The 13,956-nt window shown below is 41.4% G+C and overlaps 1 protein-coding gene and 1 long non-coding RNA gene across 6 annotated transcripts in view; one reads left to right on the forward strand and one right to left on the reverse strand.

Annotated features, from left to right (window-relative positions):
• Positions 1-335: 335 nt before the first annotated feature.
• On the reverse strand, positions 336-12,125 carry LOC142050767 (uncharacterized). Of its 2 annotated transcripts, none has more exons than XR_012658128.1 (3): positions 11,752-12,125; positions 11,535-11,654; positions 336-1,247 (listed from the first exon to the last, which is right to left on the reverse strand). It is a non-coding gene; the product is annotated as an uncharacterized LOC142050767 (long non-coding RNA). The 2 variants fall into 2 exon arrangements; XR_012658127.1 differs by lacking the exon at positions 336-1,247 and adding an exon at positions 7,175-9,513.
• A 182-nt stretch (positions 12,126-12,307) lies between these two features.
• The window catches only part of RANBP3L (RAN binding protein 3 like), a 38,019-nt gene continuing 36,370 nt past the window's right edge, over positions 12,308-13,956 (forward strand). For all 4 annotated transcript variants that reach the window (XM_075079896.1, XM_075079895.1, XM_075079897.1 and 1 more), the window contains exon 1: positions 12,308-12,859. In XM_075079896.1, coding sequence (XP_074935997.1) covers positions 12,604-12,859 — 256 coding nt within the window. In that variant the 5' untranslated portion in view covers positions 12,308-12,603. The remainder of the gene's footprint in view (positions 12,860-13,956) is intronic.

Consider the following 13,956-nt stretch of genomic DNA (forward strand, 5'->3'; position numbering starts at 1 on the left):
TACCTTATTTAATAAATGCTGCAAAAGACTTAATATAGCTACTTCTACTTACTGATCAGGCATAGATGTTGTTATTGTTCTAATATAACCATACAGCATTAAGACTATGGTCAAATAGCTTCTACACTTAATATCTATACCATTTTGAAAGTAAAGACTGCTTAGGTAAATGGGATTAAAATAATGTGATTAATAATGATAGCATTTAAAAATTAAAATCTGTTGTAAAAGCACCTGTAGTATACTAAGAGCATCAGGGTAGGAGCTATAGGAATTTTCACTCTGAAGCAGTTTAGATTTTCTGGACTAGAGTAAAGGCAGATAAGTAATTTGTATGTCATAGGGAAACTTTTATTTTATTTCAAAATTTTTAACAAAATGGTTCAGCTTGTCCAAAGACTTAAGGGTTTCACTCCTGGCCTTTAGTATTGTTCCATTTGCAAATCACCAGCAAAGCCTTCAAAATTATCTGGACAAGAAAAGAAGACACAAACCTACTACAAAGGCTGTTATGGTTTCACTTTATGACACATTCTTCATAATTTGAAGAGCTGCTTTCCACCAACTGGGATGCATATGGCTGGAGAGCAGCTCTATTGAAAGGGAGCTGGGGGTCCTTGCGGACAGGAAGCTATATGGGAACAAAGAGTGTGCTGTTGTGGCCAAGAAGGCCAATAGGATGCTGGGTTGCATCAAAAGGGCATCACCAGCAGAGATAAAGAAGTCATCATCCCACTCTACTCAGCGCTGGTCAGGCCACACCTGGAGTACTGTGTACAGTTCTGGTCCCCGCTATACAAAAAGGATGTGGACAGGCTGGAAGGGGTCCAGAGAAGGGCCACCAAGATAATCAAAGGACTGGGAAGCTGCCATACAAGGATAGGCTGGGAGAGCTGGGTTTGTTCAGCCTTGAGAAAAGGAGACTCAGAGGGGATCTTGTCACCGTGTACCAGTACTTAAGGGGTAGCTACAAAGAAGATGCAGAGTCCCTTTTTACAAGGAGTCCCATGGAGAGGACAAGGGGGAATGGACACAAGTTGCTCTTGGGGAGATTCTGAATGGACACGAGAGAGAAATTTTTCACAGTGAGGACAGTCAACCATTGGAATAATCTCCCCAGGGAAGTGGTTGACTCAGCCACGTTGGACACTTTTAAGAGTCGTCTGGACAAGGTGCTGGGCCATCTTGTGTAGACTCTGCTCTTCCTAGAAAGGTTGGACTAGATGATCCCTGAGGTCCGTTCCAACCTGGAAAATTATTATTATTATTATTATTATTATTATAATCATTATTAAACATAAGTGGCATGTTAAATTAGTGAAGTTTCTGCTACTCAAAAAGCAACTTCCCATAAAATTCAAAACTTCATAGAGATCTCAAATATTATATAAATTACAGCATAAAAATGAGACTTACATGTGAGTCTTGTAGCTCACTGTGCATCTGTATTTGATTAGAGGTCTGATGGTAATGAACATATTTCCTACCCCTGGAGGAAAGAGAGTGCACTACAGACAGAGAAGAGGATGAAAATTCAATAAAAGAGGGGTGTATTAAGCAGACTCAGATACCAACAGAGAACACAATGCTTGTTAACACCAAGACAAAACATGGATATTCCTAACTGAAAGCAGTTTTTTATAATAATTTTCAAGGACTTAAGTTTCTGTTCACTACTAGACTTATGATATATTCATTTAATTTCTGTTTTAATCAGTTCTATCTTGTGCACCTCTGGACTACCTCCTACAGAAATCTTTGTTGTTCCTGTTAACGTGGCTCAGAATCAGCTGACAGAGCAGACAGATGACCTTTTCAAGTCCTCTCCTTCCTTGGAAGAGCAAATAAGACAGGCCATCCTCTGATCCTCTCCCACTAAGCACAGCAGGAGTTTTTTCCCCCATTTCTCCTTGAATTTTCTTTCAATAATTACTGGAGGCAGGTTAATTAAAATCAAGACTGTTGTACATAGAATTAAGTAATGTAACAGTGCCCTAGAATATCTGTTACAGAAACACTGGAAAGTTGCCACGGCATTGAATGGAGCTAATGCTGTCTAGGTCATGACCTAGAGCAGAACATGCAGTATTATAACAGCAATACAGCACAGTATCAGACAGTCTGATTTTACACTTCATAATGCCATGATGCTGTTAACCTAGTGCAAAATAAATGAGTTGGGTGAGGTACATAGATGAAGAATAAAAAGAAATGAATCTTTATACCTTATCTTTGCACACAAAGATATTCAAGTGATAAATGACTTACAAAATAAGAACAAATAAAATAAAAATAAGGCCCATCTGTCGTAATCTACCTCATTTTATAAGAAGTAGTGATGGTAATCATTTTTATGCACATACAAAGTAGGTATGATTCTACAAATATTTAAAATTTTTTAATTCCATGTATTTGTGTTTATGTGTAAGCTGCAGCAAAATGTTTCAGAGACTTCAGAGGGACAGTTCCCTAAGCATGGACTATTCAAGACTGTAATGATTTTCAGGATTTGCATAGTTTACTAAATACCACCCAAAGAGGACACAAAGATGGCAATCTCGCAGAGAAAGTCACCTACTAGCTTCAGAATTTTTTTTAAAGAAACCTGATGTATACATTCCTCTTGTACCTTAATTAAAATACTTTTCCAAGTGAGCTGGCTGTTCTTTGTGACATTATAATGAAGCTTTCTAAAGTTTGGAAACAAAAGACGTTGGCCTGATTTTCATTAACACGCCCTGGTGGTATCACCTGGTAATCACTTTCCTAAACTGATTTTGAAATGTGTTCTATGCAGTGAAATTTCCATGTTGAGGATGGGATCCATTCAACCTAATGGTAGTTGGAGGGCATCTACATCTGGACAACGACCCTTGGTTTCTTCCACAGTCACTGCAGGCGAATTTACATCTCTAGGACATGAGTCATCTGACCTTTTTCAAACATCTCTCTTTAAATGACTATGCATACAGTGCCGCTTCTCCTTATTTTTGGAGTGAGAGCTACCAAAGTGGGGCTTTGGTGAGTATATTATGGCTTAAGAATGCACTTCTCCTGGTAGAGTTACTAACCCCATGGGTATACTTTTATGTTTTCACTCATCACAATTCAGAGTCTGGCATTAAACTCGCTGTCACTGGCCACTTGAACAAACACACACTAGCCTATTGACTGCCATACAAGTACAAGTTTCCATCTATTGCAGGACAGTAAACTGACAGGCGAGGAGCTGGGAGGAGGTAAAATATGTACGTGGCACATGAATTCATTTCAAAATATGAGAGTCAGAACCCCAGCTAGCAATGTTGGTAGCAGCACAGTTAATGTCTGCTCTTAGAAGTAATAGAATTTTCTTTATCTCTATTATTGTTATGTACAAGAATAAAGCCCTACCCATGCTCTGCTTTCAACACATTTGGCTCACAGGGGAGGTGTTCACAGGAGAGATTCTCACAGATGGTTTGCTGGAGAGGAGAGTAAAGGGAGACAGAGAAAGATCACAAAGCTTCCCTTCACTGACTTTGCAGATTAGATCTACTGAACTGCTTTTAACTATGCTTCATTTTACTTCTATCTTTTCATAGATGTGACTTTGTCTAACTCTCCTTAGAGGTGTCTGAAGGAAACCTTGAGACTCTAGGCTCCTTCTGCAGTCAATGGAGGCAGAGTGTTCATCCAGAGGCAGTTCAGATCACAGGAGTAAATCACCTTCTGAGGTACAAGGTCAAAGTAGAGCAATGAGGCTCTTAATTCAGATGCCTTACTTAAGTGCCTAAAATTAGATGGGTGTAATTTCAGACAATAGTTCTTTGCATACAGAGAACTGGAATGTGTTTTCCTTGAGTAACTACAAGGCATTAACAGCTCTCACAATATTTGTTAACAATTCTTTTCTTGATTCCTGGTTGAAACCCAGAAATATCAGAAGTATTTTGCTAGGTCTTCTACTGTATTGAATGCTTTGTTGGATACTTACTTATGATGTACTTTACCATGTCAGATCAAAGTAAGTATTGTTGCCTTGCAAATGATCATGAGTGATTTAAAATAAAGGTCAAAATATCTAGATTTTAATCATAAAGTTAGGCTCTGGAGTAAAAGCTGCTTAGTACATCTGTGTTTAGATTAATGATATGGCCCTTATGTATTTTCTAATAAAGTTTTGCAAGACTTTTGATTCAGCACTGCCTCATGTCCTGACTAAAAAGTTGTACTCTAACATATAAATAGAGCACACATAGAATGAAATAAAAATTCACTGGTGTTGCTCAAAAAGTAGCTGTCTTTGGGAAATGAGCAGTGAACATGTGTGGATTTTTTCTAGAGGTTGGAAGCCTACAGCTGTTCTACCATTACATCAACAGTGTATGGATAGCATAACGATTTTGGAGGGAGTTGTCTAGATAGCTTTGTAACTCAGGCCTAGTTAAAGAAATAATGCTTTAATATGGCAAAATATAAAGTTAAAAGTCTAGCAGTGAGAATGTGTGCATTTGCACAGTGTGGGGAAATGTATTGTGAGCAGCTCTAACTCTGGAAGACCTAAAGGTCATACAGGGTGCACCTGTAATATGATGTTAAAGCAGTCCTTCTCACCTGCCCTACAGTTCAGAGGATGTGCTGGAGGGAGCTACAGGTCTGTGTCTGCTTAGATTTTCTTTAAATGAAAGAAGAGCATACTAGGGGTAGAGAGTGGGAAGAAAGGCATTTAAAGAACAATGCAATCATCAGGCACAGTCAGCATGGGTTCACAAAGGGAAATTCCTGTTCAACTGATCTGATGTCCTTCTATGATAAGGTCACCCACCTAGGGGATGAAGGGAAGGCGGAGGATGTAGTTGTTCTGGGTGTTAGTAAAGATTTTGATACTGTCCCTCAGAGCACCCTTCTGGACAAGTTGTCCAACTGTGGGATGAGTAGGTTCACAGGACACTGGGTACAGAACTGGCTGAGGGGCAGAGCTCAAAGGGTTTTAGTGAATGGGGCTACATCTGGCTGGCAGCCGGTCACCAGCGGTGTTCCTCAGGGCTCAATTCCAGGGCCAGTTCTGTTCAATGTATTTATCAATGACCTGGGTGCAGGAGTTGAATGCACCATTAGCAAGTTTCTTCATGATACCAAACGGGTAGGTGCTGTTGACTTGCTTGAGGGAGAAGAGGCCTTGCAGAGGGATCTAAATAGATCGGAGCATTGGGCAGTCATCAATGGCATGAAATATAACAAGAACAAATGGCATATCGCTTTCACAAATAAGTACATGGAAGCACTGCACATGCACATTCCCACAGACATTCATCTGTGGAAAATGTGCCCTTTTAATAAAATGCATTACCCCAAATCTTACACAGTGCTACTAGTAATAATACATTTTATTTTTATATCATTTATGGCCTTCAAAGTACTTGGAGGATGATACAACAAACATAGATTTAATTCTGAACTGGCTGGTGTCTCTTAGTCTTTAATGAGTTTGATTTGGCAGCTCTGGGGACAAAAAAGGAATGCGTATGTCCTGAATGAGCAACATGCCTGGGAAGTCAGCTCATTTTCCTGAGCTGTTGGTTAGCAGAACACCACATGGCCCCAAACTGTTAAAAATACTGCTGTTTTGCACTGCATGTTTGTTCGGTATTGCTATAGTTGAAATTTAAGTAGCAACTTACTCCCAGACACATCCCTCTCTAGTTTCTACAGCGTTCACCAAGCTTTGTACCTCTTACTAATCCTTTGTCAGGCAGCTGTGCTAAGTGACCCAGCAGGGTTCAGAGCTTTTGCCTTTTCCTTCTGTGTGACTCCGCCCAAGTTAGGAGCTAGACCTCATTTACCAGCCTGGAGGCTGCCATAATCAACCAGTCAGTAGCTCTCCCCATCTGTGTAACCAGTAACGAGAGCTGGCAGCAACATGTGCTCTCTCACCACCATCACGTCTCCTTTCCATTCAAAGGCTGAGTGTGTTGCAACCCTAGCTCTAGTTGTTCTTGCCTTTTGGACCAGTGAAAGGAGAATATGCTGTGAGTACTCACAATGTAACAGGCACATACTCAGTTACCTCACTGAACTCCCGTCTGTTCAGCTGTTTTACCATGCAACTGAAGAGACAGGCAGGCCAGAAATTCTGGCACACAGACCCCTCACAAATACAGCATTGGAACTAGTCTGAGAACAGAAATGTGTGAAGGGGTTAAAAATCAACAAAATGTGCTGCTGCACTAGGCCCAACTGAGCAGAGTATAAATTCTGTATTATGGGAAATTAGTAAAGGACAATGAGTAAAGTACTAAGAAAACTGCCTTTTAAGTATTTATTCCTTCAAACTAGACATCAGCTGTTATCAAAATCTCATATCCATTCTTTCGTTGCTGAGATGTGGAGAACAGAAATGTCACAGCTGCAGGGTGCCATTATAGACTGTATTTGTTCATGAGGGTGAGGGCACAAGGTGACAGACATTGTGACATGAATGATATCCCCTCCTAAAATGTTAATAAGTGGAGAGTGCCCAGAGCATGGGATAGGTGCCTTTTTGTTGAGAGATTAATATATCTGAAAATTAAAATTAATCTATTGTGCTTGCTTTATTCATGTTAAATGAGGAACTGTCAGAGGTTATCTTTGGATAAATACGAGTCACAAGGGTACTTCATGCTGACATTCACAAAACCTGTGCTATCCTTGGAGGTTCTGTTTAATGAGAGGAACAGATCTGCAGGGGAGAGTGACAGCCCTGCCAATGACAGCAAGACACACGCAGGCATTTTCAGGGCTTTGACTGAACACTAATGGCAAATATTAGGTCTTGTTTGTTATAATTCAGTGTCCACAGAACTGTTAGACTCATAATTATATTATAATGTCTTTGGTTATAGATACTTTGTCTATAAAAGAACCTTGCACCATTTGGAGGCCTGAATAAATAAAGAATTTATCTCATGGTCTAGCTAACTAGCACAGCTAACTTTTCTTTTTGCTTTTATCTCTCTTAATCCAAAAGGAATTTCATCATGATGTGATGAAAACTACTTATGGAGAAGCTAACTATCAGTTAATTTACATTTTCATAGATGAAATGTCAAAAGTACAGGATATGTGTTCTTTATGATTTCCAAAGAAATTATTTTGCCTTTTTTTACTTTTAGTTTACAGTTTCATGTGATGTTCTGCACTCACTTGGCTGTCACAGTGTATTAAAGATTTTATTATTTGAAGGAGTTCTGCAAGGAAAATGAATACAGTATCAACACAAGGATATGAGAATGGTGATGTTCGGTTGGGCCAGAGTACCCTGGCTTCAGCAGTGGCCAGCAATGGATGCTGAAGCAGAGAACAGGATGAGCCGATGTGGTGCTTCCTCAGAATACGCTCTCCTCTCCAGCAGCTGTAGTTAGGGACATCTAAAGATCCCAAAGGATTCCATAAAATCTGTCATAGGGAGTCATAGGGAGTAATTTCAAACATCTGTGTCTGTTGATTGTCAGCCGGTGCAACCGATTTCACTGCAGACTTTGTGTTACTGTCAGGGCTGGTACCTTCCACAGGCTGACTGCAGTGTGCTCAACAATCCCATGGCTGAGGCTGCCATTCTTTATATGTTTTATTTCAAAGGTGTCCTTAGATAGTAGTAATTGCAGGCATAACACAGATTAAGAATCGTGTGTCCTTTGTGACCATTCAAACCCCCTGATTTTGGAGGGACTCCTGTCACTAACACAAAAGAAGCTGCAGGTTCCGCATCAGTCGAACAGGCAATGCCAGGGAAGGTATAGCAGTGACGGCAGCATGCAGAGTGGGATGGCAGCATGGGCTGTGCATACTTTGCTCTGCTTCCTTTCTCTACATCTAGCATATAAATTGGCAGGAAGAAGGACTCTGGCTTTTAGCATTTTTTTCTGGAACATTCAGTGTAACCAACAAAAAGAAGATCTCTACAAATAAAGCATTCTTCTACTACAGTGGAATGAGATTTCAGAATTAGAGAGTGAAACATGGAGACAGATAATTGTTGCATTTTCAAACAAAATGTAGGTGTTTGAAAGGCATGGCCAAGTTGAGTGTTACTGAGTAAAGAAGAAAATCTACAGTGTAAGGAAAAATTAATTACAACTTTTCACACTGTGAAAAGCATCAAAGCATAATTCACATCAAACTAATGGAAACGTGAAAAACAAATGAAGCTGAAATACTCAGAGCTTATTTTTGGAGGAACTGGAGTATTTCTTATCACGTTTGCTGTTATCATGTTATGGTTTCATATTTGCCATTTCTGTGATTCTAAGGAAGAAACTTAAACATTAGATTTGTTGGGCTTTCGTTTGGTTGGTTTTATTACTTTGTAAGTTGTATTATTTTACATTTTGAAATATCCCAAGCTTTTTGAGATCACTGCCTGGAGATATATAAACCAACATACTGACAATTAAATGTAACACGATGTAAATCTTGCTTTTTCTGCAGTTTTATAACATTTTAAACTCACCTAAGTTCAACTAACGCATTCTAACATTTGTAACTGTTTGGAAAAAGTGTGGCCCAAAAGTTAAGCTAAGCTGGAGCAATGCATAATTTCTAAATTAAGTTGGTAAAATGGAAATCAGGAAAATGCCTGTAAATTCAGCCATTAAATTGGTCAGATTTTTCAGATCTAAATATAAAAATTTAATGTGAACCAATGTAGATCACATATGAAGAAAACATTCTCTCAGCTAGGAATGGGCCTCATCTGCAATGCTGAGACAACAATCTGCCTCTGGATCCAAGTTTTCCACATGTTCTGGGATACTAGGGCTTCAGATTACAAATCAAGCTCACGATTGACATAAACAACCACATTCAATTTCATACACCTCTAAACTCAGACTTTCATTTTACTTGGCCACGCTTGGTGTTTAAATATGCTTATTTCCAGTATTTTAAATGGGTTTTACACCAAGTTGCCATGGGGTAGGCTGATTACACACTGACCACAACAGAACACAAAACAATGCCCAGCAAGAACAGAATGTTCAGAACCATTAGATTGGTCTCAGTTAATTTTCAGACTCCTGCATGTTGTTGTTAACCTCTATGATCTTTATGGATTTTTGAATGTAGAGGTATCAGTGCCCTCATTTTAAGAATAAAAACAGTTTTTTACACTAGTTTTTTAGAATACAATAATTTTTATATCTAATTACAATGTCCTGTTCTTCAGATATATTAACTGCAACTCAAGCTGAATTCAGAAGACACTTGCTCAAAAAGAGCAAGAAAAATGACCTTAAAGTCATTGCACTCAAAACAAATTAGTTTATCATTGTATAGAATTGATCTTCTAAAATTGGCAAATAGAATTAAGATTTTCAACTCAGCCAAGTTAGCAATACAACATATAAAACCTTTTAATTTTAAGCTATATTAGACACATTGATCAGGAACAGACAGCGCTCAGCATCTTCCAACATACGAACAGTCTGTTGATTTATGTCTTTATTCACCATATGGTTCAGATTGTTCACTGAAAGCATATAGGTCTTGATCCTGTAGTGGAGCACACAGTAAGATTATACGGTGCCGTACGCATATATGTAAGCACAGTTAAAAATTCTGAGTACCTAGAAAATCTGTAGATCACTATGTATGAATACACAGAAGAAAATGTATCACCAATTTATTAGTATTCAATTTCTAAGAATTCATTTGTTGGGCAGAAATCAATATGTAGTAGATGAAAAAAAGCAGTTATGTCAATTATCTAGACATTTATAAGTCTAATGTTAGCACATAACTAAATATTCTTGGGGTCAGACCAAGTATTAACGTGACTTAAAACCTACCTAAGAGATAGGGAGAAAAAGTAGAAAGAAATTATTAGTTTTATTGAACAAAGACAGAAACCAGATTTCATATTAAGGTCTCTGGCATCAGATGGATCAGAGAGGGGCCAACAATCCAGCAGCAGCATTTGCAAACGGGTTGTTTAAGTCAGTCAGTTGAGAGAAGACATTGAAGAAGTTGAGAAGTCTTCCACTCTACTAAGTGAATAGTCACTAAAATGGCAAATACTATGACTAATTACATAATACTAATGATAAATTACTGTCTTGAAGAAAAATTCCAATACATGTTATGAGATTCTAAATTAACTCTCTGATAATCTCAAAAAATGGAATTGGGCATTACCCCAAACAGTGTGATAACAGCTCTGTTCAGTCTGCAATATGACAGTAAAATGACTGAGATGTTAGGAAACATGTGGAAGAGAGTGAAAAATTATTCTGGAGAAATCAGGCATAGCTCTGTGCCATTGCCTTTTCCACAGTGTTGACCATGGGCCCCCTCAGTCCAAAGAACAGTTTTTGGGAATTTGAGGCTTGAGAGCTGGAATGGATGCAGGAGCAATTCTTAGAGGAATAATAATTGAACGGTTTTGAACAGTTTATCTCAGAAGATGAATAGAATATGTGATCAACAGTATACAGTGAAACATTGTTCAGAAGCTAGACAGGACTATTGCTCATACCAGTAACAAGGCAGTATTCAACTTAAAACTGCAAGTTTGCAAAATCAAAAATGGCAAACAGTTCTTCATGCAATATGGTGACTGTGGAACTTGCTGACATAATGGACCCATATAGTCAAGGGTTTAGTAAGGTTTAGACAGAGGCTACACATTTAATTGGAGTTCACATAAATAGCTGGTACTAACAGTTAAGGCTGAGGGTACTGCACCTTGAATGCTGTGTTCAGTTTTGGGCCCCTCATTCCAAGAAAGACATTGAGGTGCTGGACCGTGTCCAGAGAAGGGCAACAAAGCTGTTGAAGGGTCTAGAGCACAAGTCTTATGAGAAGCAGCTGAGGGAACTGGGGTTGTTTAGTGTGGAGAAGGCTGAGGGGAGACCTTACCGCGCTCTACGACTACCTGAAAGGAGGTTGTAGGAAGGTGGGTGTAGGTCTCTTCTCCCAAGTAACAAGTACTAGGATGAGAAGAAATGGCCTCAGTTTTCCCCAGGGGAGGTTTATACTGGATTAGGAGATATTCTTCACTGAAAGGGTTGTCAAGTATTGGAACAGGCTGGTGGACTCACCACCCCTGGCGGTATTTAAAAGATGTGTAGATGTGGTGCTTTGGGACATAGTTTGGTGGTGAACTGGCAGTAACGGTTGGACTTGATGATCTTAAAGGTGTTTTCCAACCTAAATGACTCTATGATTCTACTGCAGTAGGGGTAAAATGGCACACGTCAGGATTTATGCCAGCACACACTGGCGTTATAATGAGGGAAAATTATTCAACGTCTGCCTGCTCTTGGACTTCTTGCATCTTTTTCAGTGAAACATCTGATATTGTCTGTGTGGAAAAACTAGATTAGACTAGATGTATGGTTCTGATAGACTTTTAGCCAATTCCTACCTTTTTGTCTTTATCTACTAGGGTTAGAGGCAGTTTAACACCAGGCCTGCAATATAATGGCCTGAAATTGCTCCCACTTGAACTGCAGAACTTGGGACTGTTATTTAAGTGAACAACCAAAGACACAGGCTAGGCTTTATAAACTTACTGCAGAGTGCATCTGGAAGGAGGGAACCATAACACCTCTTTTTTGCTGACACTGCATTTGGTTCATGTCAACATGGTAATAATCATAGCGCTTGGCTGCTTTGCTTGATGTCTCGTCTTCCTGAAACAAAAAGCCCCCAAAATCAATACCAAGCGCAGTATCAAAGGAGACAGCTGCTAAGCAAAATCTACCATTCCATCAGAGGGGAAATACAGACCTTTCACGATGAAATCACCAATTAGGGCAGCTGCACCGGTGTTTTTTTAAGGGGCTCGGCTCTACCGGGGCCATTTTCACGATACGCTGCGTTTCGACCGGGCGGTCAGAGGCGCGGTTGGCGCCGCGGCGGCAGCGGCGGGCCGCAGCCAGGGATGCGATCGCGGGCAGCGCTGCCGCCCCGCCCCGCCCGCCGCCTCCTGCTCCAGCGCCGCCCGGCAGCGCTGCCCGCAGGCCTCGGTCGGTGTCCCGCTCCCGCCTCCCAGCCCGCCGGCCCCGACTTCTTCAGCCCACACCGTGACCCGCCAGCGGGCACCAGCACCCTACAGCCGCGCGGCCCCGCTCCGCAGAGCGGGCAGCAAGCAGCCCCGGCCCTCTCCCTGCTCCCCTCCCCTCTCCTCCTCCCCCCCCCCCCCTCCCCCGCCGCCGGTAAACAACGCGCACAGCCGCGCCGGCCGTCGGTCGCCACCCGCCCACCCTCTTATATTAATATGCTTGGCTTTACATATCCCCTCCCAGCGGCCGGCCCCGCTAAGGGCTCGCCCCGAGCTGCCACCGAGCGCCGCCGCGCCCTCACTCACCCGCGGGCCGCCCGCCGTAGCGGCCGCCACTCGCCTCGGTGAAGCACTGCCCGGCGGGCGGCCGTTGGCCGTTACCCGTTACGGCGGGGCCGTTACCCTCCGGTGGCGGCTGCAAGGGCTGCTCCTCGCGGGGCTGACTGAGTGGTCTTGACGGGGGGTGGCCTGGGGAACGGCCAGTAAGACTAAATCCCAAATTCTAGACCCAGCTATGGCTTATATAAGATATACGTATGTGAGTGCATATATATGAAGGTACTTCTGAGGACCTCATAATGAGAAACCAGCCAATTCCTGCTTGCAAAGGGGATGTTTTATATACAGCTATGCAGCGCTCCTGTGCCGGCTATCACTTTTCAGTCAGATCTGGGCGCGGTGCGAAGGCTAAGCCTGACCTCCCCAAAAGAAGAGACTGTCCCAGTGACCCCTGGGCTCTTCACCAAGCTGCTTGCCTGCAAGAACAGATGGCCCACAGGCCCTGCCCTGGCTCCTCTAGCGGCAAGTTAAATCCCAAGGAGGAGTGCTGTACAGGTAGGTTTTGTCAGAGGATATCTTTTGCACGTCTCCTGTGTCCCCTGCTGCAAGGAGGATTCTGGGGAATGGGATAAACACAAGGAATGTGCCTGGTTGGTAACTTAATGCAAAACAAGAGCTTGGCTGGGTGTAGTTTCTTTATTTCAAGTTTTTAGTGGTAATCTGTTAGGAATCTCCAATCTGTATATTAGTTGGAGAAAAGAGGTTACCAGTAGTGTATATTTGGTGTTTTACTTGTAGAGCACCCCAAAGTGACCTCTCCTCATTTCTAAGAGTGTTGACTCCCCTGTCATTTGAACTTTCTGCAGCTTTTCAAAATGCTGGGCCTGACAGTGAGTGGGAACAGTCCTCACTTTACCAGCCATACCCAGGAATGTCGCTCGCTTTCCTGGGAACAGCACTCGCTTTCCTGGCCTGCCCTGCCCCATGCACCTGGGCACTGAGAGCAAAACTGGCTCAGTCTAACTCCTCAGAGAGGTGACTGACTATAGAGGTGGACAGCAAAATCCTTATCTAGATAATGAGGAGGGCTAAGAATAGAGAATCATTTATATGAAATTGTAATAATAACACTTTTCAAGAGGGTGCATGAAGAAACAAGTGCTAATATTAAGGACATTTTGCAGATGATGCCACCAAGGATTTTTGCTGTGCATGTTGATGAATGAATCCAATGTGGTGTGTGAGCATGATGCTATGATTGACACAGTTCAGAATGTTTGGGCTAACTTATCAGTTAATCAGCTTTTCAGTTTGTGCTTAGTGTTGTGCACACATAGTTCAATTTACTTACATGCCTAAAATTTAAGGATGTGTGAATATTGTTGGATCACAGCCTTGTTACATGCATAGTTCAATTTCTGCATGAAAAAACAGAATGTTGCTTCTATGCTACTTTGTAGGGATTTATGAAATTTAATATTGGTACAATGCCCTGATAATGGTAGGGCTTTATATGCCTATGAATTTTATTGCCCTTGCATTGAGTATTTTTCAGGGTTTTATGATAGATTAAAAATGCTGAGCACTGGGATGTTGGAAGTTTCAGTGCTTATAAAGCAATTATTGGTTACATACTTTGATACAGTCCCGCT

The sequence above is a fragment of the Phalacrocorax aristotelis genome, chromosome Z, assembly GCF_949628215.1.
Source record: "Phalacrocorax aristotelis chromosome Z, bGulAri2.1, whole genome shotgun sequence".
Classification (NCBI taxonomy): domain Eukaryota; kingdom Metazoa; phylum Chordata; class Aves; order Suliformes; family Phalacrocoracidae; genus Phalacrocorax; species Phalacrocorax aristotelis.